The sequence below is a fragment of the Zingiber officinale genome, chromosome 2B (assembly GCF_018446385.1).
Source record: "Zingiber officinale cultivar Zhangliang chromosome 2B, Zo_v1.1, whole genome shotgun sequence".
NCBI lineage: Eukaryota > Viridiplantae > Streptophyta > Magnoliopsida > Zingiberales > Zingiberaceae > Zingiber > Zingiber officinale.
Genome location: NC_055989.1, coordinates 43,103,182 through 43,119,136, shown reverse-complemented (window position 1 = coordinate 43,119,136; position 15,955 = coordinate 43,103,182). Strand labels below are relative to the sequence as shown.

Sequence of the window (15,955 nt, the reverse complement as noted above, 5' to 3'; positions counted from 1 at the left end):
GATGAAACAAATGTTTTTGAGAATAACTAATCTCTTTAATGTTCTTTGAGTACTTATAATTGCATTGGATGATTCTTGAAATAGCTAACCTCTTTAACATCTCTATAAGTGTGTTAATTCCAACACTCCCCTCAATGCATTTTTTTTTTCACAATTCCAATTTGTTGTTTGAGAAAACAAAATATTTTTTGGAAAAAGCCTTAGTCAAAATTTAGCTAGCTATTCTTGAGTCATTTTAAATTGATTCTATAATAAATGATACTGATTGTAATATGCTCTGTAAGATCATGACTCATTCGATTTTTTCCAATAGCAATGACTAACTTATTATCACAATGCAAAGTGGTCCTTGTTTTTCTCCCATATTAGAAGGAATTTCTTGAATTCCTATAGCTTCAGAGTTGTTTTTGAAACATCCATACAATCAGCTTTAGCTGTAGACTGAACAATAAGTTTTTATTTCTTTAAATCCCATGAACATACTCCAAAACCAAGAGAAAAGATATAATCTATTTTTTTATATTATCAAGACAATCAACCTAATCACTATCAGACTAATTATTTGATCTTGAGTTTTCAATAATCTTATATAAGATTTCATAATTAATAGTTCCTTGAAAATATCTCAAAACTTTTTTTTTGCTGCTCCAAAATGGATTTAACTTGGCTTTTGCATATATTTAAAAAGAAAACTTATTACAAACATTTTATTAGGTCCAGTAGATACAAAGACTAATAAGACTTATATATGTTGCAACATCAACCCATTTAGCTCCATTTTATTTCTTCAACTTCTCATTTGTAGTGTTCACTTACATACTAACAAATTAAATTTCTAGAGAACATTCTCTATATACTTTATTTTAGAAATTAAAATCTCAATTTTCTTTTGAGATACTTAAATTCCCAAAACATAATGTAGTAACTCTAAATCATTCATCTCATTGGTGCGCATCATTTCTTTTTTGAAGTAGAGAATCATGTAATGTTATTGCCGTTGAAGATTAAGTCATATATGAAACAATGAGAATAGCATCTCCCCTTCTCAAGACAGAGCATATTCTCATTTTGACTTCTCTGAAAACCTCTCATAGTGAAACATTTGTTAATCTCAACACACCAGATTTGAGTAGCATGCTTCAAGCTATAAAGAGCTTTTCTCAACCTATAAACTTTATTTTCTTCCCTTTTCACCATGAAACCTTATAGATGCTCCATATATATTTCTTCCTCCACAACACCATTCAGAAAAGTAGACTTAACATTATGTTGATAAATCATCCATCTCTTTTGCGCAACAAGAGTCATCAATGCTAGAATAATCTCCAACCTTGCTACAAGAGAAAATGTTTCATAGAAGTTATAATATCTGTCTTTTGAGTAAATCCTCTAGCAACAAGCCTTGCCTTACTTTTGAATGCTTCCATCTTGATTAAATTTTAATTTAAAAATCCATTTAACTCCAATTATTTTTTCAATCTTTTGGAAAATAAACAATTTATCATGTTCAATTTTCTCAATCATAGCAATTTCATCATGCATGAATTCCTCCAAACTTTATGTTTATTGGCTTCATTATGACATTTTGATTCAACTTCAAAAAATTGCATAATTATTCACTCAGATGGCAAGTTCTTCTAGGGGGACCATGAAAATAAGAAATAAGAAATTGCACTAGAGCTTAGTGATCTTGATGTGGATTGAAAAATACCATATTGTCTTATTCTTGTTTCATAATTCTCTAGAGAAGAAAATCTACACTTGTGCTTCATTGAAATTGATGATGCCAAATGATAAAAATGAGATTGAGAATAAATTGTACTAGAGCTTGTTGCATGCTGAGGTTGATGAAGGCAAATGATAAACCTTAGCATATTGTACATGTTGATTGCTCCATTAAAAAACATGTATTTGCTCAAATTGTTCTTTCTCCTTCCAATTCCAATTTGCTAAGGGCTTCACTCTGCTCCAATCTTCAAAATAAGTTTTGTACCATATTGTTGGTGTAGGTAGCACTGATAATCAAATTTATATTTTGATATCCGAAAAATGGTTTAAAGTTAGATATTATGCATTTAATATGAGTTTTGAGTGTGTAGGACACTTGACATGGAAAGTCCTATTAGGTCAAAAAGACCGAACAATAGGTAGTGAAAGTCCTAGTGAGTCAGGAGGACCAGACACTAGGTAGCAATATCTTAGTGGATCAAGAGGACCAGACTTCAGACAGAGAAAGATCAAATAAATCTGGTAGAACACACTTGATGGGTCAACTAGACTGGATATCATGTAAGGGAAGTCCTGGTGGGTCGATCAAACACTAAGCAGAGGAAGTCTAAACATGTCAGTTGGACCAGATGCTTGATAGATATATAATGTAAGTCCTGGAGACCTTATGAAGAGAAGGCATGAAGATACATCCCAATTTTGGGACAAAACACTAAGGCAATGATCCAACTAAGAAACCAACTCAAATTTTGAAGTTGAGATCAGATAGTACTGCTATTATAATAAAGCATGCATAAAATACAATGTTAGGACTTCTCACTTGTCTAACTGTAGTTAGGACTTCTCACTTGCCTAATTGCAATTTGGACTTTTCTTACCTAACTAAAGTTGGGACTTTCCCTTGCTTAAATATAATTAGGACTTCTCACTTGCCTAACCATAATTAGGACTTCTCACTTGTCTAACCATAGTTAGGACTTTCCCAATTCTCTAACCTAGTTAGGACTAGTCAGTCAGTAGACTTCTCACCCATGCTAGTCATCTGATTAACCTTGACTTAATTAAACTTCATTAAACATATTGTCAAACAAATATTAAAATTTTAGAGGTTAATTGCACCAATAGATCTATCAACTTATCCCATAGATCAGTAAATCAAACACAGAAGGAAACCACAGATTGAGCATGATGTAATCTGGTGATGTGCATAGATTATATATGTTATTTTATATCATTTAACACACATCTTTCTGTATTCATTTGGCTATGATATATGCTTTTACACCATTTTTTTTATCATATTTCAGCATAATTACTATTTTATATCTAGAGATATGCTCGGTGTTTGTTTACATTTTTAGGAGCAATTTTGAGTGAAAAAGGATTCAAAGTACACAAAAGAAGATCATTTGAAGAAAGATTAAGACCTAGCCATGCCACAAGGCATGGCCATGTCTCCCTCATGGATGGACTTTGGGATAAAAAGGTACCTTTTGGAGTGAAAACAAATTAAGAATATACTTTGGAGCAACTCCGGAAGAGAAAACAAGCAATCATGTCTAGAGTGATATTGCCATGTTCTATGAAGCATATGAAGGTCTAAACAAAGTCAAAATGTGCTCAAATTTCACCCACATGATCATGACTTGATAAGAAACATGTCCACGGGGATTTTCACGGCAAAAGGAATGGGCGTGCCTTCAAGCATGGGTATGCTAGATTTTAAACTACTGCGTAGATGTAAAGTAAAACGACCATAACCTTTCGATCAGTTGGAGTTGGGTCATTCCAAGTATCAAAGTGAAGATAACTTTGAGCTCTTCAACTTTTCTTCAAACTTGGCCTTGAGATTTCACATGGGTGTGCACATAACCATGCCTCAAAGGCATGCCCATATCCCAGGGTGTGCATCCAAGCAGCAGCAAGCAAGGGGTGGCCATGACTAGAGGCATGGCCATGCCTCTTGTTCTATCCTATTTTTGAAGGAGGCCATGCCTTGAGACATGGCCTGGAGGAGCTCCAGAAGGTGGCCGTGCCTTGAGGCATGGCCAAGGAACTAGTAAATGCAAGAGACCAATCCAAATGACATGACCAAGAAAAAGAGCCAGAGAAGAAATGGGCATGGCCGTGCCAAATGGCACGACCAGGAATCTGCCCTTGCCTTTTTCCAAAACAAAATTAGCTTGGGTCATGCCTTGAGGTATGACCATGGCTCTAAAAGTAGGTTTGAAGAATAGGTTGTGCCAAATGGCATGACCCATATGAGCTAAATAGAGAAGACTCTATTTTGGTCGTGCTATTTGGCACGACCAAAAACTAGAGAAAGTTTTGGACGTGCTAAATGACACATTCAGGTGACCAGAGTTAGAACTAGCTTGGCTCTGGTCATGCCAAATGGCACGACCAGATTCCCATGGAGCGGATTGCCCGTGTCTATAGGCACGGCCACCCCGTGCCTCACCTCTATAAGAGGGGCACTTCATCTCCTCCATAAGGGAGGAAGATCAAAGGGTAGAAGAGGACCATCTAGGTCAAATTCTTGCATTCGGGGACGCCATCTAGATGATCCAAGGTCATTCCATTGCTCCATCCTCGTCGGCATTCCAAGATCTACATCAAAGCCCTTCACTCGACGTCAAAGGATAAGTTTCTACTCCCTTTCCTTAGGGTTTTGGAAATTTCTATGTTTTTGAGTGCTTGGATAGTATTTTTTCCTATTATGGAGTAGATTCTTATTGTTCTAGGATGTTGGAAGTAATTATAATGTGTGGATGATGAAAACTCTATGGAATTGCCAATTTCCTAGTTTGATAAAACTTGTATGCCTTTGTTCTGCTTGATGAAATGCTTGCATAGAGACTTTCCATTATTATCATGAATTTGTCTATGTAGATTTCATATCTGTATGCATAGGTCTTATTTCTGAGTAGATATATTATTATGGGTCTAATTTGGGGTTGTGGGTGAACCTGAATTTTCATTGATCAGATGCATAAATTGTCATCTCTTTTGAATGTGCGTTCCAATATAACTCAGCATGACCTTAGCATACTTGCTTGAAGTTGAGTATCTAAGGTAAATATCCTTCTATATGGAGTGTAACCTCCTAAGGGAGGATGATTCTAGGTATGGATAAGTCTATCACTTGACCTAATTGACTTCTCCTAATCATATGGTATAAAGTGACCTACATAGTCTAGAGATGACATACTTTGTTACTGGCAGGGGAAGTACTCTGATTGATCATTGCAGGGTGCAATTTGGTAAATGTTTAGGTTATCCTATAAATATACAAGTAGAGAACTAGGAATGGGCTAATTCATAGTATAACATCCACAATTACATTGAATCCTTCGGCCTAGAATATTTTATGAATTAAGGCTTCCTCAACTATTTCATACTTTTATTTTCACATTTTAGTTGAAAACCTCATAACAACCTATAGGATCGAACGAGTGCGATAGAGGGGGGGGGGGAGGTAAATATTGGACTCTTTAAAAAACTTTTCTTTTTCATATTTTAAAGACAATCAGAATATGCAGCGGAAGTAAAAGACTCAGTTCGGTTACTTGGTTCGAAGCCTAAGTCGACTCCTACTCCAATGCCCGCGATCCTTGACCACACCGATGGGCAATCCACTAAAACCTTTCTTTCCAAAATCCTAAGAAAGAAGCAGATCGTACAAATACAAATAGAAGATAGTAACAGACTACTACCTTCTTTTAAATCAAATACAATGCAAGCTTTAAATAATTATACCGACAAGAGTAGAAGATGAAGCTCGGTCGGATGAATGGAGTTGCTTTCTTGAAGATGTTGGTTGCTACACGGAATACCGTCCTAGATCCCCTGTACAAAAATTTGTACAAGCATAGAACTATCCTAACTACCCATGTGCTCTACTAAAGTTAAATTTGGATTGCAAATAATGCTTAACATTATTAATCCAAATTTTCCTTTAGAAGTAAACTTGGATTGGGAACAAAATTTAACATTCTTACTCCAAGTTCAACTGATGTGATCTTCCTAAGTTAAACTATATTATAGAACTTATCAAATATCTATTTCAAAGATCGACTTCCAGGTTAAACATGGCGAGGCACTAGGCCTTCTTGGGTATGAGATCATCCACCACTTCCTAGACAAAGTCTCTTAAAGAAATCGGATATTTAATTTTTTTATAGTAAACTAGGTTTAATTATAGAGACCTTAATAGAAACACATTATCGAAACATGAAATCAAAAAATAAAATCGATAACAAAAATGATAACTTAAAACCGATAACCTCTTGTGTTTGGTTTTTAAAAATCTATACAAAAGATGAACTAGTTATGATGCGGAAACTAATAACTAGTTATACCTTTTGTAGCTTATAGACCTCTTAATCTTCTATTATATTCCTCTCCTTCTCTTAGACGTCGTGTGGGCGACGATCTTCCAAGATGAAATCCACTCAAGCTTCTTCCAAGGCTTCCAAGATCTGGCCACCAACTAACCTCCAAGGGATGCTAGACAAGAGAGCTTCCTTCTCTTCTTCTTCTCCTTCAAGCAACCGGCCACCAAGAGATCTCCACACAAGATGCCGCCAGCCACCAAGAGAGAAAGCAAAAGGAGAAGAGAGAAGGACAAGGGTCGGCCACCAAGGATTGGAAGAGAGGAATAGAAGATGTGTTATGAGGTGAGGCACCCCCTCCTTCTCTTTTATATTCCTTGGTCTTGTCAAAAAAGGAAAGTTTTATAACAAAAAATAAAACTTCCTTTTCTCCCATGACATGACCGGCCACAAGCTTGTGCTCCAAGCAAGGAAAGATTTTAAACAAAATTAAAATATCTCTTTTAAAATCCCTTTTGTGGATATTATAAAAGGAATATTTTATAAATTATAATCTCTCTCTTTTAAATCCTTTTATGGATATCTATAAAAGAAAAGATTTAAAATAAAACATAGTTACTAAAAGGAAAGTTTTATAACAAAAATTAAAATCTTTCTTTCACGTTATAGATAACTACAAATAAGGAAAGATTTCAAATATCTCTTTTATTTCTTTGTAGAAAGCTATAAAAGGAAAGATTTTAAAATTTAAAACTCTCTTTTAAAACCATCATAAAAGGAAAGCTTTTAACAAAATAAAAACTCCTTTTATTTCCTTTTGTGACCAATCTAAAAAAGGAAAGTTTTATTTAAAATCATCCTTTTAAATCCTTTTTATGGATCTCTATAAAAGAAAAGATTTTACAAAAAATAAAACTTCATTTTCTTCTTGTGTGTGGTCGGCCCCTGTAACACCCACTAAGCTTTTAAGATAAGCATATGAATGTAGGATTTTTGCCTTAGAAAAATAATAAGAAGTGGGTAAAAGCAAAAAGAAATAAAATGAAACAAAAAGAAGAGGAGGTCAAGGATTGAACCTTGAACCTCTTATATTATAATTCATAGGATTAATAAGTAGAAACCAATTGGGATAGAGAGAAGATATTGATAGCAAAGGAGGGAAACTCATGATAAGGGTGAGAGTAAAAGTTAGCCAAAAGAAAACAAGAAAAGAGCAAGAGAAAGGCAACTTGCCTTCCTTCTTTCTCTCCCTCTTTCTTTCTTCATTTTGCCGAAAATTTAAGAGGGAATTAAAGGGATTCATTCCCCCTTATTTCATCATGAATGGTGAGAATAAATTAGAAAATAAACTAAATAAAATAAAATTAGAAAAGGGGTTAAGGGAGAAGGAAAGCAAAAATCAATTTTGCTACCTCTTCCCCCTTAACATAAAAGGGAGCAAGAAAAGAGAAGGTTATTTTTCTCTCATTTCCTCATCCTCCCTCTCCCTCACCGAACACCACTTCCCTCTCCTCCATCTTCGGCCCCAAGCCAAGGTTTTCTCCTAAGAAAGCCTAAGATACAAGGAGGACTTAGCAAGGGAATCAAGGGAAAGGAACTAGAAGAAGAGGCTACTTCTTCCATCACCACACCTTAGATCCACAAGCGAAAAGGATGTAAGCTTCCCCTCACCTGTGGTACAAGGCTTTGTATGTGATTTTTGGATTTTATGAGGCTTATAAAACCTAGAAAAGAATTTAAGAAAATTCGGCCAAAGAAGAGTTTTCAAATCTAGGAAGGTTTAAACAAGTCCTCATTTCATGATATTTTTCTATGCTATGTAGGAAGGTTTTTCCTTCATGTTTTTATACCTATATGATGCTTGATCAGAGGAGTACCTAACCCTAGAATTTCGGCCAAAAATATTTTCAAAAGGTTGGAGAAATCATTGTTTAACCAAACTAGTACAAGATTTCCCCCATGAACTACTAAGGGCCTTTTATTGGTTTTCTTGCTTGAAAGTTACTTGGAACCAAAAGAAATCCACTCATATGTTTCGGCCAAGAAAAGGGCTTAGGGTTAGGAAGACCTTTAAATTTAAGTAACCATGTTTGTATGATAGAATATAGAGTTCTCTTAAAGAATTGCATGTTGAATATTGCTAGAAATTCATGAACTCTTATTTTAGATTTTCGGCCATGATAAGATGGATAGCTTAGAAAAGCTTAAACAAAATTTTAACATGCTCAAGACCTCTGTAATATTATGATATGGAAGTTGTTTGATGCTCTTATGCTTAATTAGAGTATAGAAAATTTAGTTACATGATATATGACATGTAAGATCACAAGGGTCCTAGCTTGTTTATGAACCAACTTTGTATATGATGTTCTTAGTAATTTTTACCATGAAACTTACTTATGTTTTCCATGCTTTAGGCCACTTAAAACCTAGTTTAGGGATTGGTAGGTTTCGGCCATGAGGAAAAATAAAAGAAAAAGGGAAGGAAACCTAGGAAGCCTAAGACACAATTCACATGTATGTTTATTATGCTTGTCTTTATATATGCTATGAAACTTGTAAGACTTCTTATGCTTTTAGGCTATTTGAAGCAAGTTTATACACTAATGAGTCTCGGTCAAGTAGGGTTTAAAAGACCTAGAAGCCTTAGAATTGAAACCAATGGTGTTAAAAATGCTTCTTATGGAAATATGATAATATGTTGATTGTGTCACATGCTTGTATAATTTTTCCATGACCTAAATGGACCATTGTATGTTTCGGCCATGAAGGGATAGATGCCCTAGAAACCCTAGAACAAAAATTAAATATGCTTATGTCACTCTACATGAAATATGATAAGTAGAAAACCAAAGTTCTCATGCTATATGTTATTTAGTGACCTAAATGAGGCTAGGGTAAGTTTCGGCCCTACCTATTGTATGATGTCTTATTATGAATTTATACATGATGTTAGTTCAAGTTCACATGATTGTATACTTGTTTTTAGCCCTAAGGAATACTTGTTAAAAGTTTGGCCATGACATATGTTAAGGGCTTGAAGAACTTAGTAACTAGCTCAAATGTGATTACTATGTTACTTGGAAAAAATGCTATACATATGGTTTAAGGTTTCCATGCTTTCTTGACATTTGAGACCTTGTTTCACACCTGATAGGGTTCGGCCACATGAGTTTAGGGACTTGGAGAACTTAGAAACCAAGTTAATCATGCTTATAATGCTTCCTATGAAATTGATGTGATGATAATTTAGGTTCCACATGCTTGGAGGTTGTTTTTACCTAAATTGAGATCTAAGGAGGTTCGGCCATGATAAGAACCCAAGGGATTAGGAAGCTTAGAACCCAAGTTAACTATGTTACCATGTTTCTTATGTTAGTATAATCACATGATACACCCTTATGCTTAAACATGTATGCTTGTGATTTATACTTTCCATGATATGATATGTGCTTAGAAATATGCATGCTTTGATGATATGTGATGTGCTTAGAATATGCATGCTTTCATGATATGCTATGTGGATAGAAATATGCATGCTTGATGATATGCTTTATGCTTAAGATATGCATGTTTTTATGATCTATGCCTAAGTGATGCATAATATTATGATATGATGTATGCCTAAGTGATGCATATCTTTATGACATGATGTATGCCTAAGTGATGCATACTTTTATGATATGATGGATGCCTAAGTGATGCATACCTTTATGACATGATGTATACCTAAGTGATGCATACTTTTATGATATGATGTGTGCCTAAGTGATGCATGCTTTTATGATGTATGATATGTATAAGTATGACATGTACTTTACTTTATGTGGCTTGTACCAAGGGTGGACTCCATAAGCGCCCCGGGGTCGATGGAATAAGACTCGGGCCTCGTTAGGGATGGGCTCCTAAGTGCCCCTAGGTCGATGGAGTAAGACTCGGGCCTAGTATGTTTGCCTTGTAGGGTTCAAGACTTGCTACCTTGGACCTACATAGGTTGCGCGCAATATGTAAGTGGTACATAGCCGGGATCCCCTTTAAGTTGAGATTATGTTCAAGTATATATGTAAGAAGAGATGATTTTAAAGATCATGAGACATACACATGTTTTTCGGATACATGTTTTCAAAATCATATTGCATATATCTTATGATCATGTTGTGATGATGCTTTGATTTATGATATGCCATGATTAGATATGATTATGTTATGTTTCATGCTATGCTATAAGAGATGATATGCCATGATTAGATATGATTATGTTATGTTTCATGCTATGCTTTAAGAGCTTGATATGCCATGCCATCTTATGATGATACTATGATATGCCATGATTAGATATGATTATGTTATGTTGCATGATATGCTTAAAGAGTATGATATGTTATGCCATGACTAGTTATGATTATGTTATGTTGCATGATATGCTTAAAGAGTATGATATGTTATGCCATGATACTATGTTATGTTTCATGCTATGCTTTAAGAGCTTGATATGCCATGACATCTTATGATGATACTATGATATGCCATGATTAGATATGACCATGCTATGTTGAGACATTCTTTGATTATGTGATGATTTTTCGGTTTTAGTGAGTAGGAAATGAACTTACTGAGCCATGAGTGCTCATAGCTTACTTTCCTTGTACCACAGATAAAGGAAAAAGCTGGATGTGCTAAAGGAGCAGCAGGAGAGGCAAGGAGATGTGTGTGGCTATGGCTAGGCAACCAAATAAGAACCTGCTTTAAGAACTTTTAAGAATTACGCTTTGGTTTCATAAATTGTAGTACTAAATGGGTGACTTGATGTTATGTTCTATTTATCTTGTTATCATGTTATGGAAACCATATTAGTGTAGTTCGGATATGAAAACAAAAGAAAAGTTTTATTAATCATAGAAAAATTATTTTAAGTCTTCCGCTGTAATATGTACATAGAGTATCATAACCCCGTCCCTTAGGGTTAGCAGGGAGGGCGGGCGTTACAGCCCCTTGCTTGGGCACCAAGAAAGGCTTGGTCGGACCTAGCTTGGGCTCCAAGCTTAGCTTGGCCGGCCCCTTGCTTGGTCTCCAAGTAAGGCTTGGCCGACCCTAGCTTGGGCCTTAAGAAGCTAGGCTTTTGGGTAGATATAAGGCTTTATATAAGAGGCTACAATAGCGACCTAGAGGAGGAATTAGTTTTGGTCTCTCGATGAGCTTGAGCTTCCTATGTTCACTCCGAACACCCAACTCAATTTCATCAATAATATCTCATTCCACTAAAGAGTTATTACTGCACTACCGCACCAATCCCATATTACAATATGAGATCCTTCTTATCATGAGTGTGTTAGTCTCTCTGTGTTTAAGATATTGAATGACCACAAATTAAATGAGTTACTGATAACTCACTTAATTAATATCTAGCTCCAAGAGTAGTACCACTCAAGCTTATCATCATGTCAGACTAAGTCCACCTGCAAGATTTACATGACAATCCTTATGAGTTCCTCAAGGGGACATCATCAACCTAGATTACTAGGACACAGTTTCATTCTATAATCAACAACACGCCATATAAATAATATCATTTCCCAACTTATCGGACCTATTGATTTAATGAACTAAATCACACCCTTTGATAAATCAAAGAAATAAATATTAAGTATACGTATTGTTATTATATCATGATTAAGAGTACACACTTCTATAATAGCAGAGGTTTTGTTCTTTTATATAGTCAGTATAAAAAGAAACTACCTCAACTTGTCTTGCTCAATACACTCATAGTGTACTAGTATAATTTTATAGTCAAGATAAACTAATACCAAATTGCACTACAACCACTCCAATGGTTTGTCCCATTCCATCTTGGTTTTGAGCTGCTATTTATAATTTATAAGGAATTGATAACATGATCTTCTGTGTGTCTCCTCACACTATGTTATCTATAATATAAATTAAATGGACAACTACACTTAGCATAAATGTAGACATTTGACCAATGTGATTCTTATAAATGTTTGTACAAAAGCTAGGCTTTTAGTATACATCATAACAGAAGATGTGCAGAAAACTTGTAGTGCAAGTAGATTGTGCAGAGATGAACTTTTTATCGATCAGAATCCATATCTCAGCCTCGGACCTCGAGCTCTCTTTTATAAGAATCGTCGACGTTCCGTCGACCGATCCTGGGGATCGGTCGACCGAAGCAGCTCCCTTCCATCTTCGCTGAGGTCTGATGTTGATTTGATCTTCAGTATTTACTGTCATTGAAGTGTTCAATGACCAATCACCTTTTTCAGTCGACCGAATAGATAATTTCCCTATTCGTCGAGATTTACACTTAATGCTGTATTGATGAGGTATCATTCAGTCAACCGATCTGTTGGTTTGGTCGACCGATCAGGTTAGCTTCTTTCTCTACTTCTGATTGAGCTGATCTGTGCCACATTGTCAGGGTTCAGTTGACCGATCCTTTGGTTCCGTCGACCGATCAAGCTCTGATCGGATTCACTCTGGTTTGGTCTTAACTTATGTCTGTTCTGAGTTAGTCTGGTTTGGTCGATCGATCCTCTTGTTCGGTCGACCAATCCTATCCTATTCGGGTGACCGATTAGGCAGAACCTGCAAAATAGCATTAAATAGTATTTTCCTATAAAATAGAGATTAGCACAGTAATATATAAAATGTATGAGTAATGATAATTGATAGTTCAAATGTCTTGATCTCAACTTGGAAACTTCCTAGTTTCTTCAGTTGGATTAGTGACTTTAGGTTATTCCCTTCAGGAGCACGACCTCACTCTCGCTCCTCCAGTTGTTTACCTCAACTTACCTACTAAACATTGGTCCTCTAGACTTGTTTGGACTTTCTCTGCTCAATGTCTGATCACCTGATCCACTGAGACCTTTCCTGAATACTACATTAGCTAGCAGTAATAATAGTAATACAGAATGTTATGGTAAAAGTAAACTTAGAATCACCAAGATCCGCTGGTCTGGTCAACCGCCCGCGGTCGATCGAAAACCATCCGATCAACCTTGCTTGGATTTTACTCCTCCAAGACTTCTCGCTACCTAAGGTTATCCCCCCTTAGGATTTTCACCATCTGCCTTCACTTACCAGAACCTAAAGTTACTACCCCCTAGGGTTTTCTCCACCTGGCTTCACTCACCAAGACTCAGTATTCGGCTACCCAAGGATCAGGTCCTCTAGACCTATCCACCTGGCTTCCATGATCTACCAAGATTTCCCTTGCCAAGTCTACAACTTGGACTTCCCTTGCCTAACCGTAGTTAGGACCAGTCACTCGGTTGACTTCCCACCCTTGCCTAGCCACGACTAGGACTTCCCATGATCATGCTCCATTAACCTTACTTAAACATATTTTTTAGACATTAAAACCTTGGAGGTCGATTGAACCAACACAATCCATTATCGATTTTGTCTAGTTGAATTCAAAGTATAGAACCAACACTACAAGAAAATCCTCATTCAACAACACTCAAATGACAATGGTTTTATACCAAATCATTGTTTTTTTCCTTTTAACAATGATTTTAACAAAAATCGTTATCTTTTAGCAATTTTTTTGGCCTACGACAATGATTTTTAAAACCTGTTGTCTATTTATGCTTTTTTGGGACTACGACAATGGTTTTTAAAGGCTACGACAATAGTTTTTGAAAACTGTTGTCTATGTGTGCTTTTTTTGGGATTACGACAATGGTTTTTGAAAATCATTGTCTATTAAGTGTTGTTGAATACCGTTATTTTTTTTCTTTCGCCGCTTTTCCCCTTCGCAATTTTTTACCGCTGCGTTTTGTCTTTCCCTCTCTTTAAAATTTTTTGCCGCCAAATTCCGCCCCTTTACCTTCTCGATCCCTAAAACCTCTCACTTGCTCTCTCATTTTCTATGGTGATGGTGAGCACGCGACTGTGGGATTGGAGTAGAATGGAAGGATAGAAGAAGGCTTTAGAGGTTTTCAATGCTCGACGATCTTTGTCGAGGCATCCTAAACCTCATCGCGTACCTCTGATCTGCAGCCACGGATCGTATCAACGGTGACCTCGACGACCTTGGAAGACTCTTGCATCCTCCAATCAACCCTAGCGCGACATCTCCCATAGAGAAGGAAACTCCTTTCTAGTATATCGATTCCTCCTTCGTTATTGTCCGATCACTTTTCTCATGAGATATTTTCCGGTTAAATCGAATAATTTATGGGTATTCAGCCGCTTCATGGAACTTGGCTGATATCGAATGGATTTTTTTTTGCTACAATAATCGTTATCGACGATTCTTTGGTGATGAGTTTAGAAATGATTTGTTTGTTTTGATTGATTTTTTTTTTTTTTGCATCAACTTATTGCTTATGGTTAATTCATGGCGTGAGATTTTAGTTAAGACTGCACATTGAATCTATTCATGGCGTGAGATTTTAGTTGATCAGATTGACTAAAGTGCAAAGATTACGGTTAATTCCATGCTCAGCTTTTAGCTGCCGCGACAATGGCCTTCTCTGCTGCCTTCTGCCTTGCCGTTTCCATTGCCTCTCATTTGGCTGCCCGCTCCCTTTCTAGGAGTCTCGACCCTCGCCTCTCGACCATTATCCATCCCCACTCTTTGAGGAATGTCATCTCAGAGAGAACTGTGTGGCCCCTTCCTTGTACTGCATTTTTCTCTTCTGTTACAATGAAGCTAGCCTCCGACTCTAACCTCATTCAAGGCGTCAACTCTGAGATCAAGTGCACACTGGAATCTGATGATTATGACAGGGTGTGTCAAGCCAGGAAATTGTCTTCTTTAGGAATTCAATCCATTCTCCATCTAAATGTCGCTAATTTATTCTCTTTTCTTTTTTAAACAAAAAAATAAAAAAACTTTTCTAGCCAATTAATTCATGTTGTTCTTGATATGCGCATGGGTTTAGCAGGTGGAGGAGATACCAGGTGGCTTTCCTTTTGAGATCCAAGATGAGAAGGGAATGAACACTGTTACTCTGAAGAAAAACTATCATGGAGAGAGTATCGAGGTCATAGTTTCCATGCCTAGCCTTGTCACTAGTGAGGAACCAGATAATGAACCTGACAACAATGATGAAGATAGTGATCAATCGGAGAGACCTTGTCAATCTAGCATCCCACGCACCGTTGTCGTATCTAAAGGAAAGGGGCTAAGTTTGGAGTTCTCGTGTGCTTCCTATCCTGATGAAGCTACCATTGATAGCATGTCTGTCAGAGAAAACAAAGAATCTGATGATGAGATGCTTGGCTATGAAGGACCTGATTTCAGGTTTGTATTCTTTTCCTTCATTTTGTTATTTTGTATGATTATGTTAAGGAACAACAATACAACATTTTTTTTGTGCAGTGATCTAGATGAGAATCTGCAAAAATCCTTTCACAAGTATCTAGAGATAAGAGGAATTTCCCCTTTGACAACCAATTTCCTACATGAGTACATGATAAATAAAGACAACCATGATTATTTGCTGTGGTTGAAGAATTTGAATCAGTTTATCCAAAAGTATAATGTTTCAAAAAATTTCAATAGATTTTCATTTAATATAGTCTTATCCCGAACTCATGATTCTTTATTAAGTTTTACTACTAATGTGATGTATGAGTTGTTTCTAGATGGTTCAGTGTAGGGAAAGATGATACTTGACAATTGTATGCATTTGCCACTTCTTAACATGTGCAAGTCCTTGTAGATGAGGCAGCAGGGTGATCTACAATACTTTAGACCAGCTCTTTGTGTAGTATGCAAACCAAACACCAAAGATGCTGTATATATATATATATATATATATATATATATATATATATATATATATATATATATATATATATATATTGATTGCCATTTGGATGATCTAAGCTCATCTTATTACTTCATATCTTGTTCT

The 15,955-nt window shown here is 36.1% G+C and overlaps 1 protein-coding gene across 1 annotated transcript; it reads left to right on the top strand.

The window, feature by feature from the left end:
* Nucleotides 1-14,556: 14,556 nt before the first annotated feature.
* Nucleotides 14,557-15,714, top strand: LOC122048248 (uncharacterized protein At2g39795, mitochondrial-like). Its single transcript, XM_042609843.1, has 4 exons — nt 14,557-14,823; nt 14,978-15,339; nt 15,418-15,573; nt 15,684-15,714. Exons 1-4 carry the CDS (start codon nt 14,557-14,559, stop codon nt 15,712-15,714), a joined length of 816 nt encoding a protein of 271 aa, XP_042465777.1.
* The last annotated feature ends 241 nt before the right edge of the window (nt 15,715-15,955 follow it).

Coding starts and splice junctions, on each gene's coding strand:
- LOC122048248 (XM_042609843.1), top strand. CDS start 14,557: ATGGCCTTCTCTGCTGCCTTCTGCCTTGCCGTTTCCATTGCCTCTCAT. Junction 14,824..14,977: donor AATCTGATGATTATGACAGG/GTGTGTCAAGCC, acceptor GCATGGGTTTAG/CAGGTGGAGGAGATACCAGG. Junction 15,574..15,683: donor TTGAATCAGTTTATCCAAAA/GTATAATGTTTC, acceptor AGTTGTTTCTAG/ATGGTTCAGTGTAGGGAAAG.